The following is a 14,996-nucleotide window of genomic DNA, read 5'->3' on the forward strand; positions in this document are numbered from 1 at the left end:
TTAAAAGTTCTTTAGCTTTCTCAACAAGAACCTCCACCTATTTTATTGTTTTTGAAATCCTCCATGAGTCCAAAAACTAGGAAATTTTGGTTGTTTCTTTCAAGAAATCTATGAACTTAAGCAATATAAATCGAGACTTGTTTGTGGTAAACAAAGCTTTTCATCATTCTTATTAAAGAGGAGAAGAGTATAATTTTTGTAGTGCTTATTTGTGTTTAGGTTTGAGTTAGTATTTGGCATTGGCTTTTGAGTTGTATTTAAAAAACAATTATAACACTTTTAAAAAACAATAAAACGATATTTACACAATTTTTTTTACATAATTTAGATATATAAATAATGTGTAATTATATGATTAGACGATTTTAAATTAAAGACAAAATAACACTTAATTATATAATAAAATATTATTTATATATCTAAATTATGTATCAAAAATATATATAAATAACATTACTCTTTCAAAAAAAGCCACTTGGTATTTGGTTTTAATATGAAAATTCCTTTGAAAAATATTTTTCATCTTTTGTTAAAGAAAAATCAAACTATAAGTTATTTGTAAAAAAAAAAACAATTTAAATTAAATCTCACTTTCAAATCCAAAAGATTATGTTAAAATTTGTGTAAGAAATTTGACTCTTGAAAATAATCTAATATTTATAGAATCAAAGTGTTTTCAACGTGGTTTAGAAAAAAATAATACTTATTAAGATTGTAATTGAATCAAACCAAGCAAAATATTGTAAGATTTTAACTCAGTTTGATTGAGTTCAGACAAAGCTTGAATCTGAATTAAAAAATTATAACTCAAATTTAATTCAAAAAAATTAAAATTAAACCTTATAATTTATATATTTTTAATTATCTCATATTTAAATTAAAGAATAAGATTTCTTAAGATTGCAAGTACAAACTTCTAAATTTTAAGGTGTTTAAACCAAGATACGAGCTTGCAAATTCACCAAACTAGACAAAGCAAACTCGAGCTTAGAATATACAACAAACAACTTGAATTTGTTGAAATTTGATTGATGAATGAAAATAAAAAATGATCTCTAAAAAGATAATGTCATATCCATTGGGTCATTAAAAAGAAAGTAACCATAAAATATTCATATAAAATGATCCCTCATTCTTAAGCCACGGCCACCACTGAAAACAGATTGATCTGAAATTAAACTAAATACTAAATCTCTAAAGATTAATTAGCCGCCACTTGCATGTACCATTGCGTCTATCTCATCACCATCCTTCAATCCAGCCTACCAATAAGCAAGTCAAAATATTCTATTAAAATCATAAATTTATTCAACATTCTGATTAATTAAGAAGATTACTTACTTGAATAGGAGTAAGATTATGATCAAATCGTTCTCCATTGATTAAGAATTGAACAGCCCCGTACGGCAGAATTTGTTTCTTACAATAAGCAAGTAAAAGCTTCTTTAGCTTCTGGTCACCTTTGACCTTGAAAAACAGCTTATTTCCTTCCTGCAAAAAATAAAACCAACAAGGGTGTGTGTATATATATATATATGTATGTATGTATAAAACCCAGAAAAAATTTAAAAAAAAAAATTATGTCAAATTTCTTTTTACACTATTAATTACCTGATTTTTTACGGTGAGCATTACATAGTGATCCATGGGTATTTCTTCTTACTTAGTTGAATGACCTACAATGAAAATGAAAACTTGTTTTGTTAACAAACAATGCATCATAAAGAAAGAGCTATAAACAAACAGCACCAATTAAACCTAAAGCAACAATCCCAAATCAAAAGCCTTTAATTTTTTTTTATTTTCCAGTAAGAGTTTTTTTATTGTTGACTGGCACTGAAGAAAGTTGAGGAACTTTCCCCTAATAGATGATTGTCATTTTCAGTTTAGACTAATATATTTATTACACCTCTGAAACCTGATAAATAATTGTAAGAAAACTTGAATAATCACCAATAATATTCTAAACTTGAATATTAAATCCCACAATTGCATTGGAAATATATATAGATATATTATTCCAAAATAATGTTTGAAAAAGAAGAGGACATTTCTTGCTTTGTTTTCTCATAAATGAGTGTAAGCTGTGAATATTTATTCATGAAATTGGCATGTTAAACAAGAAAAAGAGCATAATTTTATGTCTTTCCAATTAATATGAAAAAACTTCCACAGGAGAAACACATCTTTTATCAAACCAACATATGTATTTTTGTTCCAAGGCATAAATCTTGGTCAGAGAAACACAAGATACCATTTTTCTAATTAATTAAATTCCATTAGCAGATCACCATTAAGCATCGATCAAAGTGTATTTACTTAGAAAAATCTACTCAAACAAAATAAGAAGTGCAAGAGACAAAAAACTCATCAGAAAATGAAAAATCACACAACAAAATGTTCCCAGATAGTCACAACGAACCAACAAAACACACAAAATAGCCTCCAAAAATGTAATAAGGAAAAAATATTTTTGTAGTGTTTTTTAAAGTGAAATTAACAGAGAGTTTTTTAAAGTGTACATAAAATTCGTCACATTCTAACAAGGAAAAAAATGGTAAGAAGGTTAAATATTTAGCTAAAATTAAGATTACAGAAGAGAGGAAAATGAGACTTACCGGCAAACTCGAACGTGGAAGGGGGGAGAACTCTTGACGCTACTGAAGCAACGGTGGTAATTTGTGAAGAGAGTGGTGAGAAAGTTGTAAACTTGGATTTAACAAAGAAGAGAGAGAAATGGGGTGGGTGGATAAATATTACAAAATGCTTACACTTTGGTCAAACTTTGGAGATATTATACATGGCCCGTATTTTGACTAAAAAAAGTAGGCTAAAAGACTTTTTCCCACCCAAGGTATAGTAAAATCCAAAAGCACACCTTTTAATTTTTAAAAATTTAAATACTTGTTTACGAGATAATTTTTGTTAAAAATTTTAATTATAATTAGGGGTAAAATTATTATTTAATAAAAAAAATTTAAAAACTAAACTTTTATCAATTCCCCCCTTAGTTTGAAAATCTCGCAATCTTCTCACCTCAAATTGTCTTTCAAAGTGGCAAATTTTCCCCTAAAATTTTCTCCTTTTTTCTCCGAAAACAATCCATCATTTTCAACCGTTGCCCATCCTCCCTCTCCCCTTGTCTCTCCCTCTTAGCCTCTCTTCGACCACGGATAGACAAAAATCATCTGAAAATTTAGACAATTTCTGTCCAAACATCCAAACAAAAGTCGTTTGAAAATCTTTCAAACGACTTTTGTCTGGAAGAGGAGACAACGACTTGACAAATTGTCTGGATGACAATAGAGATCACTTCATCTAGACGACAACACGTCTAGAAGATTTATCTGGACATCGTCTTTTAGACGATTTTCATCTAGATTCTCATATGATTTATGTCAATCGGTGGTCGGAGAGAGGCCGAGAGGGAGAGATAAGGTGGGAGGGAGGATGATTGATGGTCGGAGATAACGGATCTTGTTGGAGAGAAGAGGAAAAATCCTAGAAGGAAATTGTTATTTTTCAAACTTTAGGTGGGGGCAAATTACGAGTTTTTAAACTCATAGGATAAAAATACGATAAAATTTTTAATAAATATCGGTTTTACCCCTAACTCTAACTAAGATTTTTAATATAAATTCTTTCATATATGAATATTTGGATTTTTGAAAATTTGAAGATATGACTTTGAGATTTCACCATACCTTGTGTGGGAACATGTCTTTTGGCCAAAAAAGTAATACAGGCGCAAAGTGCATGGGAGATAAGGTTCAGAGATGGAAATTAATGTAATGTATTTCAAGGGCATTCAATTTATGAAGCAACCACCAAACCAAATAAACATCATTCATTCATTTTCTCTTTTTATACTTTATTACACCTTAATTACTCTTTCTAAATTATATATTTAGATTCAATTTACAACAAAGTCAAGTGAGAGCAATGATTTCATATTTCAACTAGGTCAGATCAAGAGCTTGATCAGATCTGAACATAAACACTACTAATAATAAATAAACACTATTAATAAATATATAATTTATGTTGTATTTCCTTATGGTATGGATGATGAGATTCTTATTTTTCTTATGATATATAAAAAATAGGTTAAATAAAATTAAAAAAAAATAATGTATAACAAAATAAAATTGTTCAAATTGATGATGAAATCAAAACTTCAAATGAAAATTTGGTAAATGTTTTAACAAAAGATTAATAAAAATTGAAGGCCCTAATGGGTAAAGTTTTTTTACAGCACTCTGTGTCTCGCAGACTGAATCCATCACTATTTTGGGAATAAGTTTCTGTTTACTTGAAATGGTGAGTGATCAGCTACTGTTTGCAACTCAATATTCGGTTCAAATCCCCTTATCTGTTTAGGGGAAAATTTTGCTCTTCAAGAAGCAGCTCCTGTGCCAAGAAAATCTATAAATGGTAGCTGTGGTAATCTGCAAGTGATAATGATGAGGATGAGGAAGCAGTGACAGTGGTTTGGTTTATTTAAGGTATATAAGACTTGAAATTATTGAAGTTTGAGCTGTCTTTTTCCATATCACAGTGCTTGTAACCTGCTAAAAATAATAAAATATGAAGTGCATGACAACTCAACAATTATAAGTGTATAGATTGGATCTTAACACTAGGGGTGTTCAAAATTATTCGATAACTGAATCGAACCACTTTTTAAATCGAAACCCTAATCGAAAAATAGGTTATTCGAAAAATCGGTTCGGATATCGGTTCAAAAATATATAAAAACCGAATTTTCGGTTCGGTTACCGGTTTGCCAAATTTTCAAAACCGGTTAACTGAACCGAATCGGTTTTTAAAAAATCGAATAAAAATTTAATAAAATATTAATAGAATATTGAATAAATTTTCAAAAAATTAGAAAAAAATAATAAAATATGATAATTTTTAAAATTCGGTTCAAAAATTGGTTAACCGAAAATTCGGTTCGGTTAATTGATATTTTCGGTTCGGTTCAAAATCGGTTCGGTTTCGGTTCATGATTTTTTTTAAACCGAAAATTCGGTTCGATTTAAAAAGTAGGCAAAGCGGTTCGGTTAATCGGTTTTGAACACCCCTACTTAACACAAGTCAATTGGTTTTGTGTAATATAGGTTTCAATCTTCATATTTGTAAACCCAATAGGTATTTTCGATATGGTATCAGAGCTTGAGTCAAACAGCGGGTCTAATAGTCTAAATATCTCTAGATACAAGTGACGATACACTTAACCAAAACCCAGCTAAACCGAAAGATAGGTATAATAGCCTAAGTGTTTGCACTTAAACGAGAGTGTTGAAGACTCAAATATAAAAAAAAAAAGTCTCACATCTAATAAATTTGAGTAAGATAAGTGATATATAAGTGTGTAGATTAGATTTTAACATAAGTTAATTGGTTTTATATAATACGAATTTTAATCTTTACACTTATAAGTATAATATATATTTTCAACAACAATGGACAAAAAAGAACTTGAGACCACAGTCAGATTGAACTTGCAGTAGAATGACCAGACATAACACACAAAACTGCCAATGGGAAGAAGCACAAAAACCCAATAAAACTAACAGAGGTATGGCTCTGATACCATGTGTGGGGGTTATCTAAGTTACAAATTAAGAGCATAGAAAGACAGGAGAAGACAAGCCAGAAAGCATATCAACATAAGGTTTCTGATTTCCACAACAAGCACAATTATATACGCGTTTGATTTTGATCATGAAGGGGCAGAAAGTTGAAGTTGCAGCTACTTGTAGACCCAACAAACAAATCTCTACCATTCATCACATCAGCTGTTTGATGATGATGATCACTAAAACTATCAGCTCCAATATTTCTATCGACAGGAGGTGCAAATGAGTTGAGTCTTTTTTTGTTTTTTTGGCCCATTACTCTGGCTTATTAACTGGTGAGTCAACCAACCAAAACATATGGATGGACCTGTTAAGGCTCGTGAAGGCGTGACAAAAAGGGCCTTGAGCCGTATTGTGAGCCCTTCAATCCTAGCAGACCAACATGACCTTCTAAGCTCAACAATTGGCCCAACCACTAGGCACGGTGGACCACACTGAAGCTGCCTAGCACGGGCTACTGCCATCTATACTGTATTGTGATGTATCTTAAATAATTAGTAAGTGCACTAATAACCAATTATTATATCAACGTCCATTACAAATATATGTTAATGTGTATGTGTAGAGGTGTCAAACGATCCAACCCCTATAATTTTGACACGACTTGTTTCGACCTAGGGCCTTGAGATAAGACTCACAAGCTGGCTTGAGACGACCTACTAAAAATATTAAAAAGTCATTTTAAAAAAAAATTAATTAAGTAGTAAAAAAATTATAAAATTATAATTTAGTGCATTGACTCGTAAAAGCATGTGAACTGACCCACTAAAGGCCCTAATTGCCTTAGACAATGCCCAAACCCTGTGTTTTGTTGAGCTGACTCAACACGAAAGCCTGCCAAGTGGTGAGCCTCGGCCCAACCTGACATATGGGCTCGCCAAGTGGTGAGCCTCAGCTTGGCCTGACATGGGACCTGATAGGTCATGCCAAGATCGAGCTAACCTATTAACATGTTTATACAAATGTGTGTATGCAAGTAAAAAAGCTTCATGAAAGTAAACTCTTCAAATTAGGGGAAGGTTTGGTTTTTAAAATAGCTAACATATGAAAAACGATATATTTTAAACTATATGTACCAAAATTTTGAATGTCCAATTAGATAACTAGATAATGTCATGTGATTGGGTTATTATAAAGGCCGAAAGACTTGTTCCCACCCAATATTTGATGTAATTCCGAACTAATATCTATCAACTTTAAAAAACTTAGAATCTCACATAAAAACAATTTTCTGTTAAAACTCTTAGTTAGATATAACGATAAAAATCATTATTTCAATAATAATATTAAAAAAAAATATAATTTATTATGCTTTCTCTCATAGATTTTGAAAAGTCACAAATTAAAATATTTTTAATTTTGAAAAGTGACTATTTCTCACCACCCCCTCCCCCCCAAAATCTAGGTTTTTTTCTCCCCTCTCTAGTTATCACTCCTCCAGTGATGTCCTCTTCCCACCGTTTGGCCAGTCGACAGTTTTTCACCGTTGGGATTGTTTGACCGGCCGATTTATAGTTTAAATTGCATGAAGAGACGACATCTCTTTGTGCGATGAAGAGACGTCTCTTTGTCTGAGGAAGAGACGTCGTCTCTTCGTCCAAAGAGGAAGAGACCATCTCTTCCTTTTCCTCAATGAACAAATGTCTCCTTGTACGATTTCGACTGTTACTTGACCAATTGAATGATTTTGATGATGAGAGACAACCATCTGAATGGAGGTAAATAGACATTGTCAGAGGAGTGATGGGCGAAGAAGGGAGAAAAAAATTTAGGTTTGGGGGAATAATAGTCACTTTTCAAAACTGAAAATATTTTAGCAAGGTTGAATTTGTGATTTTTCAAAATATGGGGCAAAAAGCATAATTAATTATATATTTTTTAATATTATTGTTGAAATAACAATTTTACTCTTATATTTAACTGAGAGTTTTAACAAAAAATTGCTCCTAAGTGAGACTTGAGATTTTTGAAAGTTGACGGGTATCAATTTGGAATTACATCAAACCGTGGGTGGACACAAGTCTTTTGGCCTATTATAAATTAAAAATAAAATAACATCTAATTATGTAATAATATATTTTTTGAATATTCAATTAAAAATTTAACACTGAGTACCCATAACATCGTTTATTTGTTTCATGGTTCATTAATAACCGTGTAGTAAGTATATAATTGTAATGTTAATTTAAAATTCTGCTCAAAACTGGATAACTAAAATTTCAGTTTGATAATCAGACAATTTTGGTTCAGTTCACAATTTGTCAATCATAAAACCAATTTCGTTGGCAATATTTTCCAAACTTCAATTTGATTCAAAAGAATGTCTGACTATTTTGTTTAATTGGTTTTGAACACCTTTATTGTGTGCACTTAGAATATCTCACTAAAATCAATTTGATTCCTATTTAAATTTAATTTGCTAACAGGAAACCTATATTACTCTCATGAAAATAAACTCAGCTACTCAAACCCATAAATCAATGCTTAAAGTTTAGAGAACAAACACTAATGTTTAATTTAGACTTTAATGAAAGCAAGAAGAGAAGATGAAAGTATTCAGTCAACTACAGATCAAGTTGTACTGAAAGCTAAGGATTATATCAACGGCAGATTCAATGGAAAAAAGTGATACATTTGCCAAGTTTTGAATGCTATTGAGAGTCTTCAGGGACAAGCAAGTTGAAGTTACACATCTTGCGGGAAGAATTATTGAGTTGTTTGATGGAGGATGATGATGATTATGATGAATATGATGAAGGCAATGATGGTGAGAGGACTCTGGAAGAACATCCTGTTGGGATTCGGAAAGCCATTGAATTCCTGAACAAGGTGAAGACGCTCTTTCAGAACGGAGAACCTGTTTACAAAGCTTTTGTACAGATTATGCATCGAATTCAAGATGGGTTCCACCACAAGAGAGCTATATCAATGAGGTCGCAGCTCTTTTCCAAGGCCATCCCGATTTACTCAATGAGTTCAACTGGATGGCAATGTAATCCACAGGTTCCCCTTTTGAAATTACAAAAGTCACAAAATCAGAGTTACTGAAGGGAACTAAGCAGCAGAGAGTATTGGAGGAAATTAAACGGCAGAAGAATATAGCAAAACTTGTCGAAGAGCTAGACCTTTCTAAATGCCAACAAGTTTCTCCCAGCTGCTGGGTTTAGCATGAGAATTTCCAGATGTCTTCAGTAAGCAACAGATTCGGAGATTGGTGAGAAAGTTTTGAATGATAGGGTGGTCTGTGTGAATACAAGCAGTGGGAATTCCTATTCTAAACAAATGCATACAACAAAGGAGGAAATCCTCTTGAGAAATGAAGACACAGATTTGAGATGGATATGCTGTTGGGGTATGTAACTTCAGCTTCTGAGAGGGTACAAGACTCATTGATCAAAATCGATAAAAATAAAACCCAGACTATAGAAATAAAGACTGAAGATTACTTTACTTGTTTTGATTTGATATGCATGGACTGCTTGTATGGTGAACGTGGCCTTAATGTGGTCGAACTATTGCATAACAATCCAGTTCCTGCATGGCAAGTCCTATCACAATGCCTCATTCAGAAAAGAGGAGTTTATAATGTGCTTATCAGATCTTGATGAGGTTTGGAATCAGGTGTACACCAAAAACCAATCCATATAGCTGGACAAGAAATGAGTTACATACTTTACCAAAAAACTAAATGAGTTACATAACCTGAGCACAGAACCTATAGCAACTGATTTCCAAGACACTGAAGAGAAAAAACTGAAAGAGGATGAAGAGATCATGAAAAATAACTGGAAATGATCACAGGAGCTACTGTGGGATATTTATTCTAATTTCAAAGACTAGTATTTTGCAACCAAAACGCAAAAATATTTATTAGAAGAGTAATGTTATGTAAACTAATAATTAGTATTAATTTGGGTACCAACGATAAATTGTCAACATGTGATTCCCAAGTAGATGATCTCAAGAGGTGAACATCTCTTAACCACAACAGAAGGTCAAAAGGTATTAAATAAGCAATCTGGGGCAGGCCTGGAAAAATACATCAGCTGACAATCCAAGATCATGCTAGTATTATGAAATCTAATAACAAACCTAAAATATAAATGGAAATTTTTTTTTCTCAACCTTTACTAGTTCCTTTATCATTTAGCGTAGTAAAAATAATTTATTATTATTATAAAAATAAAATAACATAACTGAGACAACAAATCGAGCATGAGGTCATTGAAGCATCACATATATCAACAAAGAATCTTTTCCAAAATTTTGACATGACACATAATTCTGAATCTAATTTCTTGAGGAAACTAGCACTAGACCATATATAATGAATGAGCACAAGACTTAAACAATTTGCATGATGAGACTTGCTACAAAAGAATGGTATTTGGGTTCAAATTCCATGTGACATATAAATGACAACAAACTCTGGTACTTAACATCTGTCCTGGAGCACCCAATAAATGGGTAAAGAAAAAAATAAACTTGCCTTGTAATTAAACAACTACATATCCGTGTATGCTACTTCCAACCTTGGCCTAATAATGTCTCAAGCTGGTAAGTGAAGCTTCTCGTTGTTCTTCCAGCTGAGAATTGTATAAATAAGATCAACATATATAAACATCAGAATATCTATGGATAGAAGTTGAAAGGGATAAATCACTGACCTCTGGAAGTAATAGTAGAAGAAATCAGCATAGAGCAATGTCTGAACAAGACCTGAAATCCAAGCTGCATAACAAAAACAATGACATAAATGAGGTCTTCATCATGGGTAGTACCCATTCCACAGGTATGAAATAAACACCTCTGGCAATAAAATAAATAATAATGAAAAAAACATGGGTGGAGGGACACCATATAGGGAGTTGAAAACCAAATATATAAAAACTTATTAAATAAAAACATGAAAAGTGCACATTATGTGATAGAGCAAGCAAGGAAATGGGTGTGCACACACACAGTTGAGAGAGAGAGAGAGGTCATACTTATCCAATGGACATAGTGTGGCTCAGTAAAATAGCGATAAATCCAGTTTAATATATACAACGCTCGATATGCACTGCATTACAAGAAGCAACAATGATAAGCATACAAGTTTCTTTTCAAGAAAAGCAACTTGCTTACAGAGTAACTAAGGAAAAAAATCACAATTTAGTATACTGCCATAAAATGTGGAATAGAAACCAAAGTTTCTCAATCAGTAGTCTGCACATGCCATCAAAAGTTCTGGCATCTTTCCAGGACACTAATGTGAAGAATGTAACAAACTGGAGACTACAAAATTTTTCCTATTAGTCACATCCGCAGAATAACACAGGATAAAAAGACAGTCTTGGTACTTGAGAATGATCCAAAAGTATGTCAAGAGTGCCCAAATATAATTAGTCTTCTATATGGTGAGCAATGAAATATCAGAACATTGCACATAGATGAACAAATTTAGCCCAGCCAAAGAACATATAGTTTGTATTCACCAATGGAATTATCCTAGCAAACAGCTATATCTACAACTGGTAGTATATATTAGTAGATATGAATTCCTTAAGATAACAAAATATAATTTTCTGGCAATAAAAAGGAAACAAATTGTAGTCAAGAAAAATTCTTTCATCACCATAATTGAGGTCATGATCATGAGAGATGCATACAATCTTAGACTGTAACAACTCTGTTTCTGCATTATCCCCCAAACGGTTAAAAGTATGGGATCTGATCAGGCAAAACAATTCGTACATAACACTCAAAATTTTACATTTCCTCCTTAAATAAAATCCAAAAAACTTCACAGGAAAAAATTCACTTCTACAGCATTTACACAATGATCAATCATAAGTAAGATGCTAAAAAACATAGAATAATTGCTATATTATTTTATTTTAGTAAACATTTAAGTATTAAATAACAAAGAATGTATAAAGGTGGACTACTTGTGTCCACTACAAATGACTGCTGTGATCTATCATATCACTTTTAGTTTCTGAATGACACAATAGAGTAGACAATTCATACAAAACATCAAATCTTAGTTTACAGAAGTGTCCTGTAAACTTCAAAGGATACTATAGCAAATTCAACATGGGAAATTAACTTTGAACAACTGTGACACAATTACAAATTGATCTGTTCAATGCATATATGTACAAAAATTAAATTATTTTGAAAGTGTATGAAGAAGCCAAGTAAATGCAAGCACTAAAACAAGCAACCAAATAAGTCAGAACAAATTTGACTGCCAGAAATAATAGTAAGATAGTCCAAATGAGCACAATTACAGAAAGATGAAGTAAAAATTCATTCGTAACTGATCAAACTATAAAATTAAACTTCACCCATGATATGAAAATATCACTTCTGCTTCAAAAAGTAAAGGAAATAAAGAGATAAGATATCAGATGACAATTAGAGATCCAGAGGTTTAACACCATCAAAAAAGTGAACTCCATTCACATATATAAATATTGTACCAAGAGAGGGATGAAAAATCAGAAAGTACCCAAAGCAAAGTCACATAACAAAAGCATATTATTAATATTAATTGAAAAATGGAGTTGAAACAGCAATATACCCTAGGAGAAAAACATATTGTCCAGTCAAGTTATCAATATTTCTTGTCCTCTGCAACAAAACAAGCTGAGGAAGTATTGCAACAGCTTCTAGATATAGAGAAAATGTCCACATTACCTGCCCAACAACTTTATTAGATATAGAAGAAAAGATATGGTGAAAAGAAAGAAAAAAGTGAGCTACAACTACAAGTAATGATGATACAAAGGAACATACGACAACATTAAATAGACCATAATACCTCTAGAAAGCTAAACTTCTCATGTATAAGCAGGGCCAAAAGTAGGCAAGGCAGCACAAGAAAGTAATGGCGAAAAGTGTCTTGGTGCCTATCATAAGATCTACGAACAATCTTGTGATGCCTTATGTACCAAACAATGGAAAAAGAGCTCCCAAGGAATATTAACTTCATCAAAGTATTGTAAAGTGAAACATAATGAGTAAATATATCCAAGTAGCGAGCAGAAAAAACAAGAGCATAGAGCTCTTGAGTCTTCAGAGAAACACCTGAAATTAAAGGAGTGGAGAACAGCTTTTATTACAGCAAGGACTATAAAGGTACAGCTATATATATGGCACAGACATCATGTCGATAGTGACATGGATCAACAATTACAGAAAAAGTGAAAAGACAACAGAAGAAAATGACATTAAACAAGAAACAGAAAACCCACTTAAAAATGTCACACGTACACTTTATACACAATAAGAAGAGTTTTCTTAAATATGTTGTTAAGAGACAAACTGAATTAAAAAAAACCATAACTAAAAGAAAAGCTACTTATCAAGTGTGTTTCTTTCAACAATGGCTTTTCAACAACTGAGATCTACATAAATCTATTCAGATTTACCCTTACATTTTCCCTCTGCTAACCAGAACAAAGCCACTATATGCGTCTTAATCTGTAAGTTTAACCATCAATTCTTCCTCATCTTACAATCACATTGGTCCTCTCAATCAGCTCAGGAACCCAACTCAGCTCTTCAGATCAGCTCAAAGCTGTTCCTCTTCTTCCTAGCTGACCTAGACCAGACTAAGTAAATTTCCCTCAAAATGAACTCTCCTAATTAGAGGTCATTGCAGGAAACTCAGAAAAAGACTGAATCGTCCAAATTGCCAGTAAAAATAACACTAACTAAAATCTGAAGTGTGAGTAAGTTTTCAATCTAATACAAATCACGCTAAAACGGCAAGAACCCATTTCAAGTAACTTCTCTTACTACTAGATCTAAATCCAAATTACTGAAATGCGAAAAAAAGCTAGTGTGATCTCTAAACTCAATAAAATAATTTACTAAATCAAACATCCAGCAAAAATTCAACTACAAAGTTAAATATAAAAATTAACAATAAAAAACAGAATCAAATTTTTAAACAATATTGATAAAAGAAATAGAAGTACCAGCACAAGATTTGATGGTATGGATCTTGAGGAGCAAAACAAGGACACTGGCCAAGTGGGTCATGTCACCAGCTAATCTGAAAATATTCATTGTTACACTTGATTTTCTCTTTTTCTTTTTCCTTTTTCAGAGTAAATGTAGTGTTATACAGTGTTTGGACCACCGGAAAGTGTTCTGGGGGAAAATACTGACAGGATTTTCTCAGATCTCCGGTTGATCCAAAAGAGAAGAGGGATTTCTCGTTTTTTAATTTTATATTTCTTTAGTTTCGATTTGATTTTTTAACCTCTCCATGAGCTTCTGAAAAGCAACGGTTATACACCCCTTATCTTGGGCCGAATTTACTTTCCATCTGGGCTTGGGCCAGAAGCAGAAAAGATCAGAAATTATGTGGTCTATGTTAGTCGATGTATTTTCGTAACTATAATACTATTTATATACACTTTTAAATACATAATTGAGAGTATAATATAATATATTATTATGTGATTGAATATAATTTTATTTTAATTTAAAATTATTTAATTATATGATTATATATTATTTCTGTATTCAATTGTGTACTAAAAAACATGTATACATTGTTCAATTATATACTATTAACCAAGACTATACAACCATGACAAAGAATTTTTATCAAAAGACACTCATATGAGGATTAATAGATTTGAAGATTACAATTATTTACATTTTAATCAAAAGATCGATGCTCATACAATATTTACAATTTTCTAGTTTTGATTTGCTTCTTGGATAGAATTGTAAATAAAACAAGAACACTTATCAATTCCTTGCTTAAATTCTAATGTCAAAATGACCAAAATGATTATTTATATGAGAAATTCGGAGATAAAATATGCTTTGACAACCTAATTAATATAGATTTTCAAGGGAAAAAAAATAATTATTGTATTTGGTTATGAATAATAAAATAATACTAGTATATTATTTTACGTAAATATTCTTGGGTATAATTATTCTAAAATATTTTTATGTTATTTGTTATATTAATTGAAAATAAAACTATTTTTATCCTAAAAAAATTAATAAATAAAAATATAATTATAATAAAATAAAAATTATCTTGATAATCTTTTAATACCTAATATGAAGATGGTAATCAAATTGTTTCTTATATTACATACCATATCACCATTAGTAATAGAATATTATCAGAATCTTTTATTATTTATAAATCGAACAAAGTAATGTAAATAATAAAAGATAAATTATCAAAGTAATCTTTAATATCCTTTAACCAAACACACCCTTAAGGTCATTTAATATAAACGGATAGAAAAAAAAAAAGTTACAACAAAGAGAAAAATAGACCTTCTTCAACTAGCCCCGCCCCGGCCCATTCCCATCCTTTTATATTAA

The 14,996-nt window shown here is 31.4% G+C and overlaps 2 protein-coding genes across 2 annotated transcripts; both read right to left on the reverse strand.

Moving 5' to 3' along the window:
* Positions 1 to 990: 990 nt before the first annotated feature.
* LOC123206251 (small ubiquitin-related modifier 2-like) lies at positions 991 to 2,753 on the reverse strand. Its single transcript, XM_044623405.1, has 4 exons — positions 2,619 to 2,753; positions 1,612 to 1,676; positions 1,342 to 1,491; positions 991 to 1,262 (listed from the first exon to the last, which is right to left on the reverse strand). Exons 2-4 carry the CDS (start codon positions 1,645 to 1,647, stop codon positions 1,206 to 1,208), a joined length of 243 nt encoding a protein of 80 aa, XP_044479340.1. The 5' UTR covers positions 1,648 to 1,676; positions 2,619 to 2,753; the 3' UTR covers positions 991 to 1,205.
* A 7,108-nt stretch (positions 2,754 to 9,861) lies between these two features.
* On the reverse strand, positions 9,862 to 13,902 carry LOC123206240 (ER lumen protein-retaining receptor-like). Its single transcript, XM_044623393.1, has 6 exons — positions 13,616 to 13,902; positions 12,454 to 12,719; positions 12,214 to 12,329; positions 10,634 to 10,707; positions 10,313 to 10,376; positions 9,862 to 10,231 (listed from the first exon to the last, which is right to left on the reverse strand). Exons 1-6 carry the CDS (start codon positions 13,704 to 13,706, stop codon positions 10,195 to 10,197), a joined length of 648 nt encoding a protein of 215 aa, XP_044479328.1. The 5' UTR covers positions 13,707 to 13,902; the 3' UTR covers positions 9,862 to 10,194.
* Between the last annotated feature and the right edge of the window lie 1,094 nt (positions 13,903 to 14,996).

Source organism: Mangifera indica, unplaced genomic scaffold, assembly GCF_011075055.1.
Source record: "Mangifera indica cultivar Alphonso unplaced genomic scaffold, CATAS_Mindica_2.1 Un_0029, whole genome shotgun sequence".
Classification (NCBI taxonomy): Eukaryota; Viridiplantae; Streptophyta; class Magnoliopsida; order Sapindales; family Anacardiaceae; genus Mangifera; species Mangifera indica.

What these genes read in the sequence shown, in the direction of transcription:
- LOC123206240 (XM_044623393.1), bottom strand. Translation starts at nt 13,706, where the DNA reads ATGAATATTTTCAGATTAGCTGGTGACATGACCCACTTGGCCAGTGTC. An exon ending in TACCATCAAATCTTGTGCTG is followed by an intron (nt 12,720 to 13,615) that starts GTACTTCTATTT and finishes CTTTAATTTCAG; the next exon opens with GTGTTTCTCTGAAGACTCAA. An exon ending in AGAAGTTTAGCTTTCTAGAG is followed by an intron (nt 12,330 to 12,453) that starts GTATTATGGTCT and finishes GTTGTTGGGCAG; the next exon opens with GTAATGTGGACATTTTCTCT.
- LOC123206251 (XM_044623405.1), bottom strand. Translation starts at nt 1,647, where the DNA reads ATGGATCACTATGTAATGCTCACCGTAAAAAATCAG. An exon ending in TGCTCACCGTAAAAAATCAG is followed by an intron (nt 1,492 to 1,611) that starts GTAATTAATAGT and finishes TATTTTTTGCAG; the next exon opens with GAAGGAAATAAGCTGTTTTT. An exon ending in ATAATCTTACTCCTATTCAA is followed by an intron (nt 1,263 to 1,341) that starts GTAAGTAATCTT and finishes GCTTATTGGTAG; the next exon opens with GCTGGATTGAAGGATGGTGA.